Here is a 23212-nt window from a genome sequence, read left to right on the forward strand (position 1 = left end):
ATGGATGAGCTGATGCTGGAGCAGGTTATTTTGCTGGGCGAAGTAGGCACTGCAGTGGGCACAAGGTTAGGGACACTCACCAGAGTGGACCTGTTGGTGGTTGGTCAGGAGGGAGGGGTAGGCAAAGCCCCGACCACAGTCAGAACAGATATGGGGCTTCTGCCTAGTGCGGATGCACTGGTGGATGGCCAAGAGGGAAGGGTGGGTAAAGTGGTACCCACACTGGGTACACAGGTACAGCTTCTCCCCACCATGTCTGTGTCTGTGGATGACCAATGCCGCAGTCTGGCGGAAGCTGCGGCCACAATCTGGACATGAATAGGGCTTGTCCCCTGTGTGGAGCACGCGGTGATGGACCGGATGAGCCCTCTGGGAGGAACTGAGCCCCACAAGGCCCACAGACATAAGGACGGTCTCTAGAGTGGATTCGCCAATGTCTGACCAGCATGGAGGGGTAGGCAAAGAGCCTTCCACAATCGGAGCAGGAGAAAGGCTTCTCCCCTGTGTGTGTGCGCATATGCACGGCCAGGTTGCCTCTTTGGGGGAAGCAACGTCCACACTGGTCACAGGGGAAGAGCTGCTCCCCAGAGTGGACCTGCTGGTGGCTGGCCAGGAGGGAGGGGTAGCTGAAAGATCGGCTACATTCCAGGCAGGGGTAGGGCCTCTTGGGAGTCTGAGTGCACCAGTGTCCCGTGTCTGTGGGGACCTGAAGCAAAGAATGGCCGCAGTCCTTAAAGGCCAATCTGGCTTTCGTTGGTGGTCCATTCCTCACAGGGGCATCCTCAAGTTCCCTGGCCCCTGTTTTGTTGCTCCATTCATTCTTCTTTTTCTTGCTTTCAAAGAGACAAGAGAATTGATACTGAAGACTCAAGTGCTTGCATCACACCTGTTTTCTCTCCACATGGGTAGATGTATGTGAAGGGAGAAGCAGGCCCTGTTTCAGAACCCCCAGTTTCAACCATGGCAGCGGTTCCCCATTCCATGGGTGGATGCCATGTTTTTCGCCATTCAGGGCTTGGAAGCTTGTAGTATTGTCAGAAGGTGATGGATAGTACTGCTTGACAGAAATAAGCAATTACCTGCCATGTTAAAGCCCTTAAATGTGGGCATTTCAGTAGGGACTGAGATTTCTCAAGGCACTGGAACCCACAGCAGGTCAGTGAATAAAAACAGTAGTCGCCGCCTGGGCCGACAGTCCCGGCTGCACAAGTGAACTTCTGGCCCCTTTCTGAAGGATGCAGACTCTCTGGGCACAGAGAAGGAGGCTCAGTAAGTTCTATCCCGAGCTACTCTTTCCCCTACCTCCCTATTCTTGACCCAAGGAAGGCACCAGGTCTAATAAAGAAACTTTGGAAGAAAAGGTTCAGAGGATTCTTACCAGCTGGGGCCTGTAAGAGAGGCTGTGTGTGTGGAGGGCCTCCTGGGAGAAAGGGTCGCCCGGCTCACTCCCAAGAGAGGCTGACTTCCAGCTCAGCTCGGTTTTCCTCACCTATCCCAGATCCTGGGCGCCTCGGCCCCTCCTCGAGACCCTTGGCCTCCGAGCTCCATGCCTCCTTCCTTCCCTCCATCCAGGAGATGAGGGCCGGTTTGGGGCCTGCAAAATCCTAGGGGAGAAGGGCCAACAGCGGACAGGGTGAGAGGATGGAGCCTAGAGAAGGTGCTTCCTCTGCAGGGGTGGGGTGCAGCCTCCCGATCACTCGGGGAGAAGACCCTTCCCAACAACAGACACACTCTCAGGCGCGCCCGGACCGAAGTCTAAGGGTCCCCCGGTCACAAGAAAAAGGTTAAAGGGGAGGCCCGGGCCTCAGCGAGCGCGCCCAGGTGGCCGTAGGTCTCCCGCATCACGTCCCGATACAGGGCCCTCTGCGCTGGCCGCAGACACCCCCACTCCTCCGGGAAGAAGTACACGGCCACGTCCGCGAAGCTCACGGCGCCCGGCCTCCCTCGCCCGGGCCGGGCCTCCCCCTGCCCGCCGGCAAGGAGCGGGTCCGGGGGCGGCGCCGTGGGTCCAGCGCTTTTCCCCGCGTTTGCCGCTGGGCGCCGGGTTCTGGACGCAGTGGGGCCGAAGCCGGACTCTGCTCGGACGCAAAGCGCCGCCGAGGAGGCCCGAAAGGCTCCGCGACCAGCCTCTCCTGGAGCCAGTGAAAACCCCTCCGATGTTATTCTCACGGGTCCTGCAAGGACCGGTGTTGGAGCTTGGGAAGATGACTTCGGGCGCAGTGGAAGCGCCGTTGAATCTCACCCACCGCTAGGCGGCGCCGGGGCCCTAAACTCTTCGCCCTGAAGTGTCATGGCGCTGCTGAGCTTCACGCCCTTCTCCCTCCCGCGCACTGTGATTGGGTGGTGTCCGGCAGAAGGCAAAGAGCCAGCGTCCTGATGGGGTCTGAGAGAATCGTTCCCGTTGGAAGGAAGCCGGCAATAGCGTTGAGGGCAGGCCATCTTCCTGGAGCCCCAGCCAGCCACTGTTCAGCACCTGATCGGTGCTAGGCGCTGTATTGGGTGTACGTGCCAATGGACAGCGGCGGAGCCCTGCTGCCCAAGAGCTCACAGCACCGGCCTCCTCCCTGGCCCGGCACTCGGCCCCGCTCTCGCCAGAGCCTCGTCTGCGTTGCTCTAGGATTCCCTGCCTCCTTTACACCGAGACTTGGATGATGGTCAAACATTTATTGAGCACCCACTGGGTTGAGCACAGTTGTAGGCGCTGGGGAGAGAGCAGGGAGCTACTCAAAGTGGCCTCGGCCGTGGAGGTTACATTCCTCTCCACAGCCTTCCAGATGCTCAGGTCTCCACTGGACTTGACTCAAGGTTCAGTCCTGGAGTACCTGCGGCTCTCCATGTCTGAAGTGATTTAACATGGCAAATATAATGCTTGGGACCAGAAAGTGGTGGCTCTAAGGGTGCCTTCTCCCAGTGGTGCTTACAACCTACTGAGGGAGACACAAATACACACAGGTCTAGTTGCCTAGGGCACTGGAAAAGCCCCGAGTGGAGCCAGCAGCCCCCAGGTAGTAAAGGCATCATAATGCAGTGCAGACTTCACTTCTAGCTTAGTAGTGTCTTCTATAAGCATCTGAGAGTACGACAGTAGGCCTCTTGCATATTTCACCTCGGATGATGCCCGTATTTCCAATGTATTTACCTGTTAAGATGTATATGGAATCTACCAAGAGAAGGGCACAGTGACACACCCCAGGGAATAAGATAGTCTCTCACCTCCGAGTTGAGCACAGAAAAAGATAACCATTGTGAAACAATTAAGAAGAAAGAGAGGACTTCCCTGGTGCCGCAGTGGTTAAGAATCTGCCTGCCAATGCAGGGGACACGGGTACCAGCCCTGGTCCGGGAAGATTCCACATGCCGCAGAGCAACTAAGCCCATGTGCCACAGCTACTGAGCCTGCGCTCTACAGCCTGTGAGCTACAACTACTGAGCCCCCGTGCCACAACTACTGAAGCCTGTGCACCTAGAGCCCATGCTCCACAACAAGAGAAGCCACCACAATGAGGAGCCCGCACACCACAATGAAGAGTAGCCCCAGCTCGCCACAACTAGAGAAAGCCTGCAATGAAGACCCAACACAGTCAAAAGTAAATTAATAAATAAAATTAATTAATTAAAAAAAGAAGAAAGGGAAAAAAGCTGGCTGAAACATAAAAGAGCTAGAGAAATTGCACTAAAAGCAGTTGTTTAAAACATGATTAGATAAGCCTGTCTTCAATATTCAAAAAACTCTACTGTCCTCACACACATTAAGATGGCTACTATTATAAAAAAAAAAAAAAAAAGAACAAGTGCAGGTGAGGATGTGGAGTAACTGGAATTCTTGTGCACTGTTGGTGGGAATGTAAAATGGTGCAGTTGCTCTGGAAAACATTATAGTGATGCATCAAAAAGTTAAAATTAGAATTACTTTATGATCCAAAAATTCCACTTTGGGTATATACCCCAAAGAATTCAAAGCAGTGTCTTGAGGAGCTATTGATGCACACACGTTTATGGCAGCATTATTCACAATAGTCAAGAGGTGGAAGCAACCCAGGTGTCCATGGACCAATGAATGGATAAAGAAAATGTGGTGTTTACATACAATTGAATATTATCCAGCCATGAAAAGTTAGGAAACATGACACATGCTACAACTTGGAGGAAACTTGAGGACATTGAGTGAAATAAGCCAGTCACAAAATGATAAATACGTATGATTCCACTTACATGAGGTATCTAAAGTAGCCAATTTCATAGAAACAGAAAGTAGAATGGTGGTTGGGTGATTACCATGGGCTGAGGAGAGGGGAATATGGGGAGTTTTTTAATGAGTATATGTTACTGAGTCTAAGCTCGTACTGCTCGCCACAGGACAGGCCAATAATCGAGAGAGGAGTTGCTGGGGCAAGGAATAACGACTTTATTCAGAAAGCCAGCTGACCGAGAAGATGGTGGGTTTGTGCCCAAAGAACCATCTTGCCTGAGTTAGAACTCAGGCTCCTTTTATACAAAAATGGGAGGGAGTAAAGCAAAACACTTCCTGATTCCCATCTGCCTCCAGAGGGGATGTGTTAATTTTTTCCTCCGGCAGTCATTCACAGGTGGGCCTGGTCAGGATGTTTCCTGTGAGCTAAACAAAGGTATTTAGCTTAATGCTCATTACCTGGGAAGCAGGGTTCCCAGAGATGGGCCATTATGTATAATTTAAGCTTACAGGCAACATCTCTTTAGTGATTAACTTGTGATAGAATACAAAAGGTTCTTCCCTATTACATACAGAGTTCCAGTTTTGCAGGATGAGAAAGGTCTGGAGGTTGGTTGCACAACAATGTGAGTATTCTTAACACTACTGAACTGTACACTTAAAAATGGTTAAGATGATAAATTTTATGTTGTGTGAATTTTACCACAAATAAAAATAAAAACAAATGCCTAACAAAATACAAGAGAAGACCAAATCCAGCAACACATAGAAAGGATTATATAGCATGATTGGATGGGAGTTAGCCCAGGAGTGCAAGGTTGGTTTAACATTTGAAAATCAATTCATGTAATACATCATATGTCAATAAAATAAGGACAAAAACCACAGGATCATCTTAACAGATGTGCAAAAAGAACTTGACGAAGTCCAACACCCCTTCATAATAAAAACACTCAGCAACTAGAAGTAAAAGGGAAAGTCCTCAACTTGATGAAAGACTGAATGCTTTTCCCATAAGATCAGGAACAAGATAAGGAGGCCCACTCTTTTCATTTCTATTCTATTCACCAGTATTATTCTCATTATTACATACTATAACATATATATACTGTTCTCATCACTTCCATTTTATTCTGTTACATTATACTGTTCTAGGCAAAACAATTAGGCAAGAATACGAAATAAAAGCCATCCAGATTGGAGAGATGTAAAACTCTTGCTATATGTAGGTGACATGATATACAAACTCCTAAGGAATTCATTGAAAAAAAATTAGTACAGCCATTTTGTAAGACTGTCAATTTCTTAGAAAAATAAACATACTCTTATTATATGATCCAGCAATTATGCTTCTTGGTATTTACCCAAAGGAGTTGATAAATTATGTCCACACAAAAACCTGCACACAGATGTTTACAGCAACTGTATTCATAATTGCCAAAGCTTGGAAGCAACCAAGATGTCCTTCAGTAAGTGAATGGATAAATAAACTGTGGTACATCCATACAGTGAAATATTAGCGCTAAAAAGAAATGACCTATCAGGCCATGAAAAGATATGTAGAGACCTCAAATGCATATTACTAAGTGATTACTGTATGATTCCAACTATACGACATTCTGGAAAAGGCAAAACCATGGAGACAATAAAAAGATCAGTGGTTTCCAGGGGTTGGGAAAAGGAGGAATGAATAGTTGGAGTACAGAGGATTTTTAGGGTAATGAAACTATTGCACATGATACTATAATAATGGTGGATACACGTCATTATGCATTTGTCAAAAGTCATAGAAGTACAACACCAAAAGTGAATCTTAATGTAAACTATGGACTTTGAGTGATAATGATGAGTCAATGTAGGTTCATAGATTGTAACAAATGAGCCACTCTGGTATGCGCTGTTGATAGTGGGGGAGGCTGGGGGGAGGGCAGAGGAATATGGGAACTCTCTGTACATTCAGCTCAATTCTACTGTGAACTCTAAACTACTCTAAAAATAAAATCTATTAAAAAAAATTTAAATAATGATTCATGTTATAATACGGATGAACTTTAAAAACATGCCAAGTGAAATAAGCCGGATAAAAAGAGACCACATGTCTTATGATTCCATTTACATGAAATGTCCAGAAAAGGCAAATCTACAGAGAGATAAAGTAGATCAGTGGTTGCCAGGGGCTGGAGGAGAGGAGAATGGGGAGTGATGGCTGGGGAGTTTCTTTCTGGAGTGATGACAATGTGTTTAGTTGATTGTGGTGACGGTTTCATAACTCTAAATATACTAAAAAACATTGAATTTTACACTTTAAATGGGTGAATTACATGATATGTGAATAACATTTCAATAAAGCCGTTTAAAAAAAAACTATGTTGTAGTCATAGACACAGCAAGATGGTCATAGTAAATTATTAAAAAAAAAAAAAAAAAAAAAAAAGGCTTTCAAGAGACACTCTAGGACAGTCCCTCCCCAAGCCTCAGCCCACTATCCCCTCTGTTCCCCTCTGCTCCAGGCATTTTGCCCTGTCTGAGTAGTCCGCATCTGCAGTTCTAGCCCAAGAACTGGCATGGGTACATCGTGAATAGATGAATAAAGAGTGAGCAAAAATGGGCAAAGGGAGGAGACCACTAAAGGGCCTCACGCCCCCAGGTGGCCATAGGTCTCTAGTATCACTTTTGGTAAAGGACCTTCTGCGCCTCGGATTTCACCACTTCTCCAAGAAGAAATACTCCGCCACGCGGCAAAGCTACACAGCTTACAGCCTCCGCGGCTCGGATCCAGGCTCTGGGCTGCAGATGGGGAACGGGACTAGGGCGGCCCTTGAATTCTTCCAGTCCCCAGGTCCTAGATGCCCCAATCCAAAGGCCACTCTCTTTTCCGGACCAAGGAGACACTGCCCTGCTAGACCCGGTGTCTGAGTCAGCCCGGATTTGGCTTTGCGTGGGGCCAAGCTGCGGCCCAAACAGAGGAACCACAACGTCATGGGTCACTCTGGTACTCAGAGTGGACAACGGTACCGGAAAACGCCCTAAGAGAATATGGCGGCGATCTGCCTTCACAACCATCATTCAGATGCAGTCGGAGGCTGGTCATTCTTTCCCCCCAGTTGGTCTTATCAAATAAGAGCCAGCTCCGAATACTCAGCTCCGGCTCTTAAAATTCCTAACCCCTCATTGGTGCTTGCGGAGATTAGCTTGAGGAGGTGGCTTTTGACAGCGCCCGGTGACTGGACTGTTCCCATCACTGAAATAACTAAGTACGCACTGATTGGCCTCTTGGGCCAGACTCTAGGACGCTGTTGCTAGGTAACGCCTGACAGGAGGCCGGGTTCCCAAGAACAGGATCAGGAGTCCCCGGAGGTTACCATGTAGCGAGCCCGCATTGGTCAGCGTCCTCTGGGCTATTCCACCTCAGCTCCTTCTGTTCTGCTGACCCACAAGGCCTCGGAGAGTGCGTCCTGGCCGCAAAATTAACTGGGTTCCTGTCCTGAGAGAAGCCAGTAGGGAGCTGAGCACCTTTGTGGAATTTCTACATTGCCCCAGGTGCACAACAACCTTCTTACAATCATCTAACCCTGATCAACACTCCATGTGAGGGTAGGGAGTGTGGTCCCTATTTAAGAATAAGAACATTGCGGGGTTGCGGGGGGAGAATAAGAACACTGAGACTGGGTGACTGGTACCCAGGTCTCTCTGGCTCCAAGTCCAGTGGTCTTTCTGACCTAATCACTAGGGCTTTTCCTTCTGAGCCATCTTGGCACTTAAGCAGCTCAGACACACTCCTGGCATAGAGTCCCTGACCACCAGCTGGACTTCAGTGACTTACAGAAGCACCCTCTTCCCTTTTCTCCATCGCTCTGAGGGCTGAGTGGGCAAAGTCATAATCTTATTCTCTGTTGCTCCTAAGCATCTAATAACTGTAGTGTAACAAGAAAAACAACAACCCACACCATGTGCCAGGAACAGTGTGAAACACTTCAAATACATTCTCTCATTTAATCCTTTAAACAACCCCATGAGGCTGATCATCTCACTTTCCGAAGGGGGGTGCTCAAGCTCAATCCAGTAAGAAACTCTCCGCTGTAACATAAACACCACTAAATTAAGGAGCCAGCAATAGAATCCAATGTATCTGACTTTGAAGCCCATGTATCCTAACCGTTGTGCTATACAGCTACTGCTGGCAGAGCAATTTTTCAAAAATATTGAAGTAACGAAAAAAAGTTTTCTTTGCTTTCCCGTTGTTACTGGCTACTGGACTGCACCTACATTTTCATCACCTGTCCCACCTAGGACACGTACGTGTGCACACAAACACACACATAAACCCATGCCAACCAGGCTCTCGTCCTGCTGTTCCGCTAAAACAATTCTCTCCAAGACCTGCTAACCTCCTTGTTAAATCTCTCTGCTACTTTCTTCCAGTGGCTTCTGAATCCCTTTTTGTTTTGTTTTTTGGCTCATCTTTGTCTTCTTTGTTACATTCCCCATTTTTAAAGTACATTTTCCCGGGGACTTCCCTGGTGGCGCAGTGGTTAAGAATCCGACTGCCAGTGCCGAAGATCCCACGTGCCACAGGGCAACTAAGCCCGTGCGCCACAACTCCTGAGCCTGCGCGCCTAGAGCCCGTGCTCCGCAACAAGAGAAGCCACCGCAAGGAGAAGCCCGTGCGCTGCAACGAAGAGTAGCTCCCGCTCGCCGCAACTAAAGAAAGCCCGCGCGCACCAACGAAAACCCAACGCAGCCAAAAATAAATAAGTTTTTTTTTAATTAAAAAAAAAAAAGTACATTTTCCCAAGGTTCAGGCATCCAACCTCTTTCCCTTGGTTCCAACTGTCATTATATCCTCTAGGCCAGTGATTCCCCACTTTGGGGAGGTGACTCCCCACTACCGCACCCCTCAGGGGGTGTTTGGCAATGTATAGAGACATTTTTGGGTTGTCCAACATGGGGGTGGAGGGTGGGGGAAGGGAGGGTCCAGGGAGGGGTATGTGTGCGCTACTGACATCTAGTGGGTAGAGGCTAGGGATGCTTCCACTAAGCATCCTCCCATGCACAGGACAGCCCCTCACAACGAAGAATTCTCTGGCTCAAAATATTACTAGTGCTGCGATTGAGAAATCCTCCTCCAGGCCTGCACATCTAACTGGCTGCTAAACATTTTCACATGGTTGTTGAGCCGAGAGCTTCTTATTTGTTTCTAGATATTTTAGTTGACTATTCAACTACACTTTACTCCTGTTGCTAGCATATGACCTAAAATCCTGTTACCCGAGTCCTTCCTTCTCATGGTTTTCCCATGTCAGTCCCGAGTCTATTATGTACCAATAGTTTAGGACAAATCCATGGGGGAAAAACAGGCAAAGGTTCTCTCCTCAAGGAGCTTACCTTCCAAAGCGGGAGAATGGACAATTTCTAATCGACATAGATAAGGGATCCCTCCGTTTAATGGGTGGGCCCAGGGGTATCAGCTGTCTTGCTCAAAACCAGAAAGCCCTGCTCAGTGAAAAAGTGTCCCTTGTCCTCTACCATGCTCAGAATGCCCCGTGGACATTCGTGTAGGTGAAAACAGGTTTGTAATTATCTGAGTACAGAACCTAAATTTATTTTATATAGAAGCACAAACTTACAAGTACAGTTTTAATCCTGACTTTTCCAGAAAGGCCTGTATAAACGGAGGAAAGACTGTATTTTGTTTCGTTTGGAACTTTGCCAAGAGTGATTTGCCATTTTGGAAAATCACTGCACAGATGGCCACACTTGAATTTGAATCAGCAATACAACCTATCTGTGACAGCCTGAGTTTGCAGCTGCTGTGTTCATAGAAATCCTATATGTAGTGCAAGCATACTTCCAGATGATCGCTTCACTAAATCCTTTGGCAAAGCCCTGCCCAAGCATTTACATATTGAGATATACATTACTTTTTTTAAAGAATAATATAATACACGAAAGTGCACAAATCTTAAGCATCAGCTCAATGAATTTTCATCAAGTGAACACACCCACATAACCAGTACCCAGATGCAGAAACCAAAACATTTCCAGCACCCTAACCCTAGATACCCCTCACGCACCTTCCAGTCACCACCCTTCCCAAAGATAACCACTAGTCCAAGTTCTAACATTACAGATTAGTTTTGCCTCTTTTTGAACATAATACAAATGGAATCACTGTATATATATACACACATTTTTTGGTGCCTGTCTTCTTTTGCGTCTAAAATTCACTCATATTGTTGCCTATAGTTGTAATTTTTATTCTAAGTTACTTATAGGTTACCACTGGATACACATTTTTTGAAAAATGACTTTATTTGTCCTTTAAATTATAGTAAGGGTTATAGTGATTTTCAAAAAGTAGGACTGTAGATGGCTTATTTCTCTATTTATTTATTTCACTGTAATAAAAGGAGCATTCAACATATTTATTCTATTAATTAATTATTTATTTTTGGCTTCATTGGGTCTTCGTTGCTGCGCGTGGGCTTTCTTTTTAGTTGCGGTGAGCGGGGGCCACTCTTCGTTGCGGTGCGCCAGCTTCTCACGGCAGTGGCTTCTGTTGTTGTGGAGCACAGGCTCTAGGTGCACGGAGGCTGTGGCTCGCAGGCCCTAGAGCGCAGGCTCAGTAGCTGTGGCGCATGGGCCCAGCTGCTCTGCAGCATGTGGGATCTTCCCGGACCAGGGCTCGAACCCGTGTCCCCTGCATTGGCAGGCAGATTCTTAACCACTGCGCCACCAGGGAAGCCCCAACGTATGTATTCTAAAAGGCATGCATTAGTTCTGAGAGGCTGACACCCAGTTATTTGCAGCCTCCTGAGTTTTGTCCTCTGGTCCTTTGCACAGTTGTGATGACCCATGCACAGTCTCCCCACCGACCCCCTTTCCCTCAGTTCTTAGATGACTCATCACCTTCTCTGAGGTTTCTCTAGTTCTGCTTATGTGCTCTTTTGGGAACCTGCATATAAGCTGAGTTTAGCATCTATCTCACTATGCCCTGGTCTGTTTACTTGTCTCTCTGCGGACAAGGACTCTCACTGTCTTACTCACCATAGTATTTTTTGTGTCTGGCACGTGGTTTGAGTTTTAAAAATGTGTTGAACAAATAAATGGACATATCCCATATTTATAGCCTTCTTTTTTTTTTATTGATTTATTTATTTTTGGCTGCGTTGGGTCTTCGTTGCTGCGCACGGGTTTTCTCTAGTTGCGGTGAGCGGGGGCTACTCTTCGTTGCGGTGCGCGGGCTTCTCATTGCGGTGGCTTCTCTTGTTGTGGAGCACGGGCTCTAGGAGTGTGGGCTTCAGTAGTTGTGGCTCGCGGGCTCCAGAGCGCAGGCTTAGCAGTTGTGGCGCATGGGCCCAGTTGCTCCGCAGCACGTGGGATCCTCCCGGGCCAGGGCTCGAACCCGTGTCCCCTGCCTTGGCAGGCGGATTCTTAACCACTGTGCCACCAGGGAAGCCCTAGAGCCTTCTTGACCATTCAGGGCCCTTGCCTCCCATGTCTAGGCCTCTTTCTCTGGAGAAAAGGTCATAGCCAGGTGAATGTGTTTTGTGTGTGTCATGGACCTCCCTGCCCCAGCATTGCCACTGATACCACTGTCCCTCTGCCTTCTCAGCCTATAGTATCAGGTACAGTCATTTCTAGAAACCTCTACCTGGACTTGTTTTCTGAGTGTTGTCTAGAGCTGGCCTCCACCTGAAACCACAGGATGTCAGGAATGGCCTTTAGATAACATGGCAGCTGTCTAGCCCAACTTTCTCCGCTTCGGTTGAGCCAGCTGTCCTCACAGGCACCATCTGCTCTCAATTTTTATTTTTTTCTCAGGTGCAATAGGAGCATTCAAAATGCATTTAAGGAATATGTCTGCAATGCAGATTTTAAACCTCTCTCAATAATGGCCTACTCTCTGAAATATCTGCATAGTAATTGCAGTAGCAACTTTCAAGATTCGGATATTCCATTTTCTTTAGTGCTAAACCACTAGTATTTTTGTTGGTGATGGTATAAGTGTGGGTGCAATTGGGAGAATCCACATAGCAATTTCAACAAGCAGAAGTTTATTAAACAGAATTATTGGGAGTTCCCAATAATTGGGGTGGCCTAGTGGTTAGGATTCTTAGCTTTCACTGCTGTGGCCCAGGTTCAATACCTGGTCAGGGAACTGAGATCCCGCAAGCCATGCAGCGCAGCCAAAAAAAAAAAAAAAAGAATTATCGGGACTTTTCGGGTGGTCCAGTGGTTAAGAATCAGCCTCCCAATGCAAGGGACACGGGTTCAGCCTCTGGTTGGGGAACTGGGATCCCACATGCCACGGGGCAACTAAGCCCCCGCGCTCTGGAGCAACCAAGCCTCTACGCTCTGGAGCCCGCGCACCACAACTAGAGAAAAGCCCACGCGCTGCAACGAAGATCCCGTGTGCTGTAACTAGGACCTGATTCAGCCAAATAAATTAAAAAATAATTTTAAAAAATACTTTAAAAAAATAGACTGATCAACTATAAAAGGGAATTAGAGAAATGAGAGATTGGATTATGTATTAGTTTCCTAGAGCTGCCATGACAAATTACCACAAATTGCAGGCCTTAAGACAACATAAATCTATTCTCTCGTAGTTCTGGAGACTAGAATCCTGAAATCAAGGCATCAGCAGGGTCATACTCCCTTTGAGACCCTAGGGGGGATCTTTCCTTGCCTCTTCCTAGCTTCTGGTGGTTTGCTGGTGATCTCTGGCATTCCTTAGATTTGTAGATGCATCACTCTAATCTCTGCCTCTGTTACCACATGGCATTCTTCCTGCGTCTCTTTGCGTGTCTTCACATGGCCTTCTCCTTTCCATGAGTTTGTGTCCAAATTTCCTTCTTCTTACAAGGACACCAGTCATTGGATTGAGGCCCAACCAAATACAGTACGATTTCAATGATTATGGCTGCAAAGACTCTATTTCCAAATAAGGTCACAGTCACAGGAACTGGGACACAATTCTGAGGGACACAATTCTGCCTGCTATAGATAGTAAGAAGTAAAGAGAATTCTAAAGAATGCAGGAATAGCAGCTATAAGAGCAGCCACTACCCCTCAGCTGGAGATACTGCACCTAAGAAAGAGCCTCTACCTGGGCCTCCCTGGGGCTGAGATCCAGAATTTTGGGGGGAGAACACAGAAGTCACTGGAGTGCCACTCTGGTGGAACATGATGGAAATCTTCCCTCTAGGGTGCCAGGGAAAACTGTTCATGGGAAGGTGTCTCACCAGAGGCACTCTACCACTAAACTGTCCGAGGGGTGTACCAGGGGAAGCTGCTGGCCTTTGGGTGCCGCTGACCACTACGTACTTCAGGAGCCTGCCAATAGGGCTCATGGGAACCAGGAAGCAAGGCCCTTCCTTCCTGCAATGTCTCCCCAGCTCTCTACTGACAAAACGTTAATTGTGCCAGCTGGCAAAGAAAAAGTAGTTAAAGGGCCCAGATCCATTTTCACAGAACAGGCAAAAAGAATGAATTTTTTTCCAAGAGGTAATAAATGAATAACTGGCACAGTGACATACATCTGTTTCAGATACTAATAGGTAGCTCCCTTTACACTTCTTGACTCTCTCTCTAATCCTCCCAACCTTCTTCCTTCCCCTGACATCCTCACCATAAGCCCTATCACTTTTTTTCTGGCCGCACTGTGGGGTAAGTGGCATCTTAGTTCCCTGATCAGGGATTGAACCCGTGCCCCCTGCAGGGGAAGTGCGGAGTCTTAACCACTGGACCGCCGGGGAAGTCCAGGCCCTATCACTTTACCATTCAGTTCCTCCAAACTTGACACCTGCCTATCATATCCACCTAAAAAAAAAGGAGGTGAGGATAGTAGTGGTGGCAGATGGTTCTAGACTGGGGAAGATAAGTTAGACCATGGGCAGGACCAGTTTCCCCAGATAAATAAAAATTCTAGCAAGTAGCTGACCAGAGTGGAAGAGCCCCCAGAGATGGTCTTGGAAGCTCCTCTGCAGGGGAACTAAATTGGACAGGAGTGTGCTGGCACCTGGTGGACTAAATACTTCAGGGTGGAGGGGACTGAGGCTGAGGGAAGCAGCGGAGGCAACGGCAATCTTGTACACAGGCATATAAACTCCAAACTCCTAGGGACAGGCACCTGTCTGTTCCCACAGCATGGCACACAAGTAATGAAATTTTGTTGAATGGTTGATGCGAACCAGAGTAGCAACCCAAACCCAAGACTTCCTGTCATTTCTCAGGGGTGGTTCTTGGCAAAAGGCTATAACTGAACATCCCTCCCATCTCAACACCCTGCAGCCACAACCCAACCCAAACCTCCCTGGCTGATCTAGAGCTCAGGCTAGAGGCTTCTACAGAGAAACATACTGAGCAGAGTAGCTGGCTTGAGGACCAGAAGGGACAGAGCACTCTGAGAGAAAGAGGCAGTTTTTATCATCCTCTTTTTACCTGCAGCCTGAGACTTAACTTACTTATCAGGCGCTTTCAGATGTGCCTTCTCACTTGATCTTCTAAGTCTATTTTGAGGCAGGCACAGCAGGGTTTATTGTTCCCGTTTTACAAATGAGACCACTAAGGTCAGGAATACTTAGGCAGATGTGAGCCCAGAGCCTAAAGGGGTCCGGAGTTTCTGAAGAATAGATACACGGATGTGCCAATCTCCAGCCACATCACCTGTCCCGTAGGAGGCTGGGTGAGGCCTCTTGCCACTGGATCAGCACACATTGGCCATGCCTGGGGTGTGTACACAGGTGTTGGATAAGGTAAGAGTTTTTGATATGGTAGTCACAAAGAGGTGACTGGAAATCTTCCCTCTGGGGTTATTTCCAGAGGCAAGGCCGTGAGGGTATGAAGGCTCGTCACTGCTGGCCTGGGCTGAGGGCCAAGAAACCACAGTCTACCTTATTCAATTTGATGAACTCCAGCGCCCCAAGTTAAGGTCGTAGGGCTGGGCCCTCCCCGCCAGATTCTCAGGCCCTTTCTTTAGGCTACTTCCTTTGCCCTCAAAACTCAGATCAGGTTTGCTCGGCCCTTGAAAGGTTTTCATTGCCCTGGAGTCTGGGAAACATCTGTGTATTTAAGCAGGAAAGTGAAAGCCTACAGGGGCCCTCTCAACTCACCAAAGTTGAGAGGGATCTCTACTCACAGCTGGAAGCATCACCATACCATCAGGGAACATCCTCAGGCACCTCTGTAGCCGGCCCTGCTCCAGGGCAGAGAGAGAACACTTCTAGTTGGAAGAGCTGCTGCGTATTCGCACCAGAAGTCTCACCATGCATTTCCAGAGGACCCAGCAGGCCTTGTGCTACAGAGAGTCACTGTAGTCCCAGAGACCTATCTGGATGAGTCCTTAGTTAGAGTTGGGGAGTCTTCATTTTCCACACCAGCTCTTACCGATGCTGTTCTTTCCATATCTTCCTTTCTGGATCATTACTCTTATCACTCAATCCCATAAAAGAGAATTATGCTGGGCTGAGTAGGTCACTCTGCACCTTCATCTCAGACCCAGGATTCTAGGCTTCAGGCTTTTTTGTTCTATCAAGAAAATAAATACTAGGGAATCCCCTGGCGGTCTAGTGGTTAGGACTCCCAGCTTCCACTGTAGGGAGCAGGGGTTCGATTCCTGGTCGGGGAATTAAGATCCCGCATGCCCTGGGGTCGCGGCCAAAAATAAATAAATTTTTCTTTTTTTTTAAATAAAGAAAAAAAAGAAGAGTACTAGTTTGGACCAGGGAATCCTGGGGAAGGAGAACTAGTGGAGGCATGGGCTTTGGTTAGGTAGTGAGGGCGCCTTCACAGTACAAGAAGCCAGTACACGCCCACTACCTCCCCACCAACAGCAGTCTCCTGGTATAAAAGTTCCGTGACGCAGCCTCTCTAAGCAGCAGGATTCCATCCCCGATCCCCTACTACTAAGGACTATTTACACACCCATCAGCCAGGCCCCTCTTGAAAGAGGGCTCGTGGGAGCCCCAGAGAAAAGCGGGCCCATCAAGCACGCCAAGGTGGTTACTGGTCTCCCGCAATGACGCCTCTGTACTGAGCCCTCTATAGAAACCCCTGCTCCTCCAGGAAGAGGTACACAACACTCGGGTAAAGTGAACCTCAATGCCCCACCCTCTTCCCCACTTTGACTGAGCCCAGTCTCTCCAGGACACCGTGCGAGCAAAGGAGCCTGAGGCGGCACCAGCCCTAGCCAAACTCTTCCCTGCAACGTGGGAACCCGGTTCAGGAGCCTACGATGGTACTGGAAACGGGCTCAATGGGGCCTCTCTAGGAAATTGGGAATTTCACATATCGTTAGCACTCAGTTCACGTTTATTGGCCTAAAAACGAAAGAACCGGAAGATGCCCTTAAAAAACGTGGCGGTAACCTAGCTTCACGACAGTTGCCTCAATAGCTCAAGAAACTTGCCATAGTCTTCGGCCACTCACTGACCGGAGAAGATGACGCCGTCCGGTCTACTTCGGTTCATCGAGTTCAGCGCAATCTGCCCTCAATTATAATGGCGGCGCTGCCGAATTTGGCTTCTTGCCCCTAGGGATGATGGCCGCCAGGAGGCTTCACTTAGTTTCTCACCACCCCGGAAGACGGGGACCGGCGATTGGGCGGTGCCCCAAGGCTTCGAGAAGAAGGCCCTCGGCGGTTGGGCAGTGCTGGGTAAGGCTAGTTTTAAAGGAGCCGGAGGTGGGAGCCGTCGAAGACCCGGGATCCGCGGGAGGCGGCGGTGAGCGGCGCGCGGGGGAGGGCACCGAGCGGCTGGAGAGAGGGTGGGAGGAGGGAGGGAAAGAAACTTTTGAACCATCTGGTCCCGGGTTGGGGAGAGCGCTGGGCGGGGATCAGGGGAGGGCGGAGGGAGGGGGTCTGTGGGCGGGACCTCCCGGGATTGGAGTGAAGGGGGTATCTGCTTGACAGTGGATCCCCAGGGATCCGGACTGAGTTCGTGATGCTCAAGCTCGGGCCGCCCCTGTCTGAGTGGAGCTTTGCGGAGCCGAAGCTCACAGGGAGAGGAGGATCCTCGCGCGGCGTCTGTTTGGAGGAACCGCGCTGTAGGATTCTTTCCGCGGGGATCCAGTCTAGGGGATCTGGTGGGAGGGGGGGACCGTCGGCGTGTGGGAGTATTGCTTCGGAGTCCTCGGCCACTCGCTGGGGGTGGATGAGAATTGAAGAGGGATCCGGTGGAAACTGAGCCTCCAAGGACCGGGATCCCAGCTGATCCCGGGGGAATCTCAGGGCGGAATCTTCAGGGACAAAGGCCCCAGGAGGCTCGGGCCGTGGGAGAACGGGGGCCGCAGCAATCCAGGTTCTCGCGGCCTAGGCAGGGCGCGAGTGATCCGCTGGTCGCTGCGGCGGCAGCGGGAAGACACCCGTTCCCGGCAGCCAGGCGGGGGCGCCCTTACGCGCCGCAGGGCTCCGGCCCGTGGGCTACCGGGAGCCGCGGGCGGACCATGAAGGGCGGAGCCCCACGGGAGGGGCTGGCCTTCACTCCCGGCTCCCCCCGCTCCCCCCCAACCCCAGGCTGGAGCCTGGGATCCCCCAGGGACTCCCCGGAGCCGCCGCTTCCCCCATGGACTTGCCCGGGGACTCCAGGTGAGAGCGCACCCCGCCCGCCTGTCTTGAGCCCGGGAAACGGGGAGCCTGGTGGCCGTACCGGGGAAACCACAGAGCCAACAACAGGCTCAGGCGACCGTCCTCTGCTTCTCTCATCCTCCAGCCCGCCTGGCCGGCAGGGTCTGTGCCGCCAGCCCCTGGCTCGAGCGTTATGGGGAGCCAGGAGCCCCAAACGGCCGAAGCTGCAGCCCGTCGGGGCCCCTTCGCCCTTGGAAAAAGCCTCTCGGCGGGTCCTGGCCGTGGTCCTGGAAGATGTCATGGCTGCCCACATGGTGAGCCCCTTGAACTGAGAGGCCCCCTTCTCCCTCAGGTCCCCTCAGTACCAAAGTCAAACTAGATCACTAGTGAGGATAACTGAGGTCCAAACATCTCACACTCACACTCGTCCATCAGGCAGCCTCCCTAATGCTAGAGATTTTTTTGTTTTTTGTTTTTCCTTGGCTCTCAGTCCAGCCTGGAATTGGGCAGGGTCTCCAGTGCCCATTCCCCACTACCAACTCTGTTGGGCTGAAACCACATCCCTACAACTCTTAAGTATGAGAAACCCTTCTGCTTTCTTCCCAGCCCAACTTCTGGGCAATCCTTGGGAAGCAGGCTGAGGACTTTGACTCCATTGCACAGATTAGAAAAACTGAGGCCCCAAATAGGGCAGTGACTCACTCCAGGTCACCCTCTCCTTTTCATTTCTTCAAATAGCCTAGGTGACATTATCCAGCTCCCACACCAGCAGCTCAGGACACTGTCATATCTGGCCCTTAATTGAGGGCCATCACTGACCTCTTCTTTGGGGATCTTGAATGAATTCTAGCCACGATTTCTGTCATTTTTGTGGCATAGGGCACTGTTAGGCACAGGGAGGCCCTGTCCAGCCTCATTCCGTCACCTTGCTTTTGACACTTCCTCCTCCCCTAGGTCCCCCTGGTGCCCCAAGAGGAGATCTCCACCCCACGGCACCGCAGCAACCGTCGGGATTCTGTCCACAGCCATCCATCTGCCTCACCACCCCAACAGGCCATGTGGTCCCCACAAGCCAGGTGAGCATGGCAGGATTGGGTGTAAGCTGGGGACACAGCTGAGCCCCACTGATATTCTTGGTCCCTCTCTAGGCCTCCCGACCCACTGCACTTATGCCGAGAGCCCTTGAGCCGTGTGCATCGGCCCCCTTCCACACTGAGGTGGCGATCAAGGACAACACCTGGCCTAGAGGAGGGCCCTTCACAAAAGGTGGACCAGGCCCCCCAGCCCACTCTGGTGGTGATGCTAGAGGACATTGCCAGCTCCAGACCCCCAGCGGAGGTATGGAAACTTCAGGGAAAGATGTCAGGAGTTCAGCTGGGGGCAGGCATGCCAGTGGGCATAGAAGACAGGGGTAGGAGGGCTGAGTCTGGGGTGGATTTTGCTCAGAGCGAGGAGGACAGCGTTTTAGGGTGGAAGACACTGTCTGAGCAAAGACCTATATGAAAAAGTCTTTAGTGTAAACCCAGGCAGGAATCTGGAGACCGAGAGAGTCGGGATGTGGGAAGCTACGGAGACCACAGGGGGCTTCCCTGCCTCCTCACAACCATCCCGTTTATATCCAGGGCTTTGCCGATGAGACTCCCAACTTCACCGTCCCAGCGAGAAGGTGAGATGGCTGGGGAAGGGATTATCAAGATGTACAGGCAACAGCCATTATCCAGGCAGCCAGAGCTAGGGGCATCAGAATTTACATGTCCAATCCTTCCTTGTAGCACTTTCAGAAGCCTTAAGGGACAGGGGAGGTGCTGGCTCAGGTGGGATCTGAATCTGGAAGCTTCCTCAGCCTTTAACTTGCCCCTTCACCCCAGAGCTGAGCCAAGGATGATGGTTCACCAGCCAAAGCCTCCACCCAGGGATGTGGAACCCCTATTCCAGCCATCTGCCCTGTCTGCAAACCCTCTGGAGAGCCCACCACCAGGTAAGGACTCAGATGGATGAGACTTGGGGTTCTGGAACATTCTAGCTGAGCTTAGAAATGTGAGGTGACGAGTTGGGGATGGGGCTTAACCCCCTCCCAGGGCAGAGCTTGGTGTATGAAGATGGGGTTTAAACTTCAGAGACCTGAAGCTTAACTTCTAAATTTAGAGCTTGGTATTTTAGGGATGGACTTATTCCTCTGTGGGCAAAGATTAGTGTTTGGGGAGGGACTAAGGCTACTGAAGTGGGGCTTAGACACCTGCAGCTGAGGAATACCCACCTGACCCTCTCGTTTCCTCAGCCCCAGATCCTGTTCTGGAGCTCCCATCGACCCCACCGCCATCCAGCCTTTTACGCCCCCGCCTCAGTCCCTGGGGCTTGGCCCCCCTCTTCCATTCCGTCCGCTCCAAGCTGGAGAGCTTTGCTGACATCTTCCTCACACCCAACAAAGCCCCACGGCCCCCGCCCCCATCACCCCCCATGAAGTTGGAGTTGAAGATTGCCATCTCAGAGGCCGAGCAGTCTGGGGCTGCTGAGGGCACTGCATCTGTCAGTCCCCGGCCCCCTATCCGCCAATGGCGGGCCCAAGACCAGAATCCCCCAGCACCTCTCCCTAAGCCCTCTCTGGGCCGAAGCCAATCCTGCCCTGATCTGGGGCCCCCTAGCCCAGATACCTGCAGCTGGCCCCCTGCTCCACCCCACCCAAGCCGGCCACGGCCTCGGCGGCACACTGTGGGTGGTGGAGAGATGGCCCGAGCCCCGCCACCCCCTCGGCCCTGTCTCCGGAAAGAGGTCTTCCCTCTTGGAGGAGTGGGAGGCTCTCCTCCCCTCATCACATCTTGCTCGTCTACCACGTCCACTTCTTCCTTCTCTGAACCTGCAGAACCCAGGTAGTGCTCTTGATAAACCCTCCTTAAAGCTCTGGCCACAGTCTGGGCCCAGCCTCCTTCCCTAGTATCCAGTGGGCAGGAGATGGGGATGTTGCTGTGAATGCTCTTTGGCCCTGAGCCTTGACCTTCTCTGCAGGTTGAGCTCAACCAAGAGGAAGGAGCCAAGGGCCTCAGAAGACCAGGTGCTTTCAGACCCCAAGACCAAGGTAGAGGTACAGATGAAGGGGGAGGAGACAAGTGGGAGCCTGAGCCCATGCTGCACTTTTACACTCTGCCCCATTTTTGCAGACCATGGGAAAGGTTTCTCGATTCAGAATACGCAGGACACCGGCCCGTTCTCAACCAAACCTTACACCAATGGGGCTGCCTCGACCAATCAGGTGAGAGGCTTGTTGTGCATGGAGCTGCCTTGGCCAAACAGGTGTAGGCTCAGATCCCCTGAGTGTGGCTTCATCTCCTCTCAGGGAGCACAGTCCAGCTTGGAGGAGTCAGTTTGGTCTGGACATGGTTTGTGCTTAGAACCATTTGTCTGCCTCAGGCAGCACTCCTGGCATGTCCTAGAAACTGAAATACAGACCAGGCCTTGATTATCCCTTCTCCAGGCCCACTGGCCCCAGGTTTCTCAGAGGCCTCTGCTCCTCTTTGCTCGCAGGTTGAACAAGAAGGAGTTCAGCTTGGAAGAAATTTACACCAACAAGAATTACCAGTCACCCACAACCAGGAGGTGAGAAACTTTGAAGGCTTGGGGGTGACAGAGGGAAATGTGGAACCAGGGGGCGTGCTGGTAACCAGCACTCCTCCCTGCCTGGTCCAGGACCTTTGAGACCATCTTTGAGGAACCCCGGGAGCGCAACGGGACTCTGATTTTCACCAGCTCAAGGAAGCTCCGGCGAACTGTAGAATTTCGGGACAGTAGTCTTCCTCGATCCCGGCGGCCATCTCGCGGGGCCCGGGTTGCAGCTGGCAGGACCCTTACTCCCAATCTGGCCCCCAGCCCAGATGTAGGACCCCTGCTGCAGCAGCGACTGCAGGAGCTGGATGCCTTGCTCCTGGAGGAGGAGGAAGGGGATCGACAGCGGCCCCATCGGACTTAGAAGCTCCATCTGTTTGTCCACCCATCCTGGAGGGAGGGGAAGTCTCTGAGACAGTTATATTTTTTTCTCTGTGTTTCTAGTAAAGTTTTCGATATGTTTCTGATTCTTTTGTATGTCTCTAGCTGAGTTTGAGATTAACTGGCAGTACTGGCTCATGTTTCTTCTTTGGCACCCGAAACTGGGAAACGGGAGGGACCAGGGAAGATGATGAAGGTTGGATGTAGGGAGGGGGGTAGAGGAATGGTCATTGGAGATACCCTCTTGATTTGAGAATTTTCCTATGTGGAGGGATACTTCTGAATATGCTCCAGAAGATAATGTGACCCTGGACCCTGGTCAGGGTTCTCTCAGTTCACTTACATCAAGGAGGAGACCGAGGGAATTTCCTGGCAGTCCAGTGGTTAGGACTTCGTGCTTCCACTGCAGGGGGCACGGGTTTGATCCCTGGTCGGGGGACTAATATCCCGCATGCCGCGCAGCGCAGCAAAAAAAAAAAGGAGACAAAGTCCCAGAGTGGACTAAGGCCTTGTTCAAGATGGCCCTGAGTTCCTCCTAACACGCAGGCCAGGAACCTGCTGCTGGATTCAAGAGCTAAGAGTAATCAGCTGTAATTAAGCATCTACAACAACCTGTCACAGGTAATTGACCTACACATAGCCCTGTGAGAATTATACCCATTTTATACATAAGAAAGCAAGTTGACTCTCAGTGTAATGTCCACATTAAAAGGGTAACCCAGGCAACCAGAGGACACAAGCAGCACTCTACATCTTTCATAACTTAGAGGCAGAACAGAGCAGTGGTAAAGAGCACAGACTGGAGCTAAGCTTCTTGAGTCCAAATCTTGGTTAGGAAACTAAATGTGCGTCAATTCCCCTCTCCATCTGTAAAATGGGGCCGATAGCAGTACTTTCCTAAGATACTTCTCATTGTCAAATGAGTTAATATGTGAGAAGGTACCCGGCACTGTTTTTTTCTTGTTAGCACGAGGAGACCACAGGCCAGCACTCTCCCACTGCACCGAGCGATAACGGGATGCGGTTTCCTTCCCGCGCGACTAGCGCTCTCAAAGCACGCCGCGTGTTCTAGCCACCACGCACGGCGGGGGATCCCGCTGAGCTACCAGCCGGATGGTGGTATCACCACGCGCGTGCGCGAGAAGCCAGGCTGCCGGTGGGCTAAGCCAAGCAGCGGAAAGGGAGAGAAGACGTTGCTGGCTGTCGACTGGGACCTTCCGCGGCCGCGCGCCGCCCAGCGGCCAACAGTTCCCTAGGCCTCGCGCACTACATCCAGATCCTCGCCTTGACGCCATCAGAAGACGGGCCAATGAACGAAGAGCAGGAAGAGGAGGGGTCATCTGGAGAACCGCCCCAAGCACCTACTTCTAACCAGTCGAGTCACAAGATTTGATGAAGGGCGGAGCTAATCTGACGTATACCCAATCCAAGATTTGAGGGCGGTTACATATTACTCACTCCCCCGAGTTTGACTCCGC

The 23212-nt window shown here is 50.6% G+C and overlaps 2 protein-coding genes and 1 long non-coding RNA gene across 7 annotated transcripts; 1 reads left to right on the plus strand and 2 right to left on the minus strand.

Moving 5' to 3' along the window:
• Nucleotides 1-66: 66 nt before the first annotated feature.
• Nucleotides 67-3244, minus strand: LOC309644899 (uncharacterized protein; the record flags this gene model as incomplete). Its single annotated transcript, XM_082429163.1, has 4 exons — nt 67-1246; nt 1490-1604; nt 1810-2237; nt 3214-3244. 4 exons carry the CDS (start codon nt 3242-3244, stop codon nt 1035-1037), a joined length of 786 nt encoding a protein of 261 aa, XP_082285289.1. The 3' UTR covers nt 67-1034.
• An 8067-nt stretch (nt 3245-11311) lies between these two features.
• LOC309645056 lies at nt 11312-15436 on the minus strand. The gene is made up of 2 exons (XR_014254712.1): nt 15307-15436; nt 11312-11704 (listed from the first exon to the last, which is right to left on the minus strand). It is a non-coding gene; the product is annotated as an uncharacterized lncRNA (long non-coding RNA).
• A 1303-nt stretch (nt 15437-16739) lies between these two features.
• Nucleotides 16740-21820, plus strand: PRR14 (proline rich 14). Of its 5 annotated transcripts, none has more exons than XM_082429511.1 (12): nt 16819-16914; nt 17706-17777; nt 17902-18070; nt 18711-18832; nt 18905-19094; nt 19379-19422; nt 19529-19734; nt 20035-20623; nt 20760-20835; nt 20912-21003; nt 21276-21347; nt 21438-21820. In XM_082429511.1, the coding sequence occupies exons 2-12, from the start codon at nt 17755-17757 to the stop codon at nt 21715-21717; spliced, it is 1863 nt and encodes a 620-aa protein (XP_082285637.1). In that variant the 5' UTR covers nt 16819-16914; nt 17706-17754; the 3' UTR covers nt 21718-21820. The 5 variants fall into 5 exon arrangements, with proteins under 5 accessions (XP_082285636.1, XP_082285637.1, XP_082285638.1 ...); XM_082429512.1 differs by having other exon boundaries at nt 19625-19734; nt 20760-20829; XM_082429510.1 differs by lacking the exon at nt 17706-17777 and having other exon boundaries at nt 16740-16847.
• Nucleotides 21821-23212: the final 1392 nt, after the last annotated feature.

The sequence above is a fragment of the Balaenoptera physalus genome (assembly GCF_965194825.1).
Source record: "Balaenoptera physalus genome assembly, chromosome: 16".
Lineage (NCBI taxonomy): Eukaryota > Metazoa > Chordata > Mammalia > Artiodactyla > Balaenopteridae > Balaenoptera > Balaenoptera physalus.

Excerpts from the sequence above, each read along its gene's own strand:
- PRR14 (XM_082429511.1), top strand. The coding sequence starts at position 17,755 with ATGGACTTGCCCGGGGACTCCAG. Across the intron at positions 19,735-20,034 it reads TCTGGAGAGCCCACCACCAG|CCCCAGATCCTGTTCTGGAG; the intron begins GTAAGGACTCAG and ends TCGTTTCCTCAG. Across the intron at positions 21,348-21,437 it reads CAGTCACCCACAACCAGGAG|GACCTTTGAGACCATCTTTG; the intron begins GTGAGAAACTTT and ends TGCCTGGTCCAG.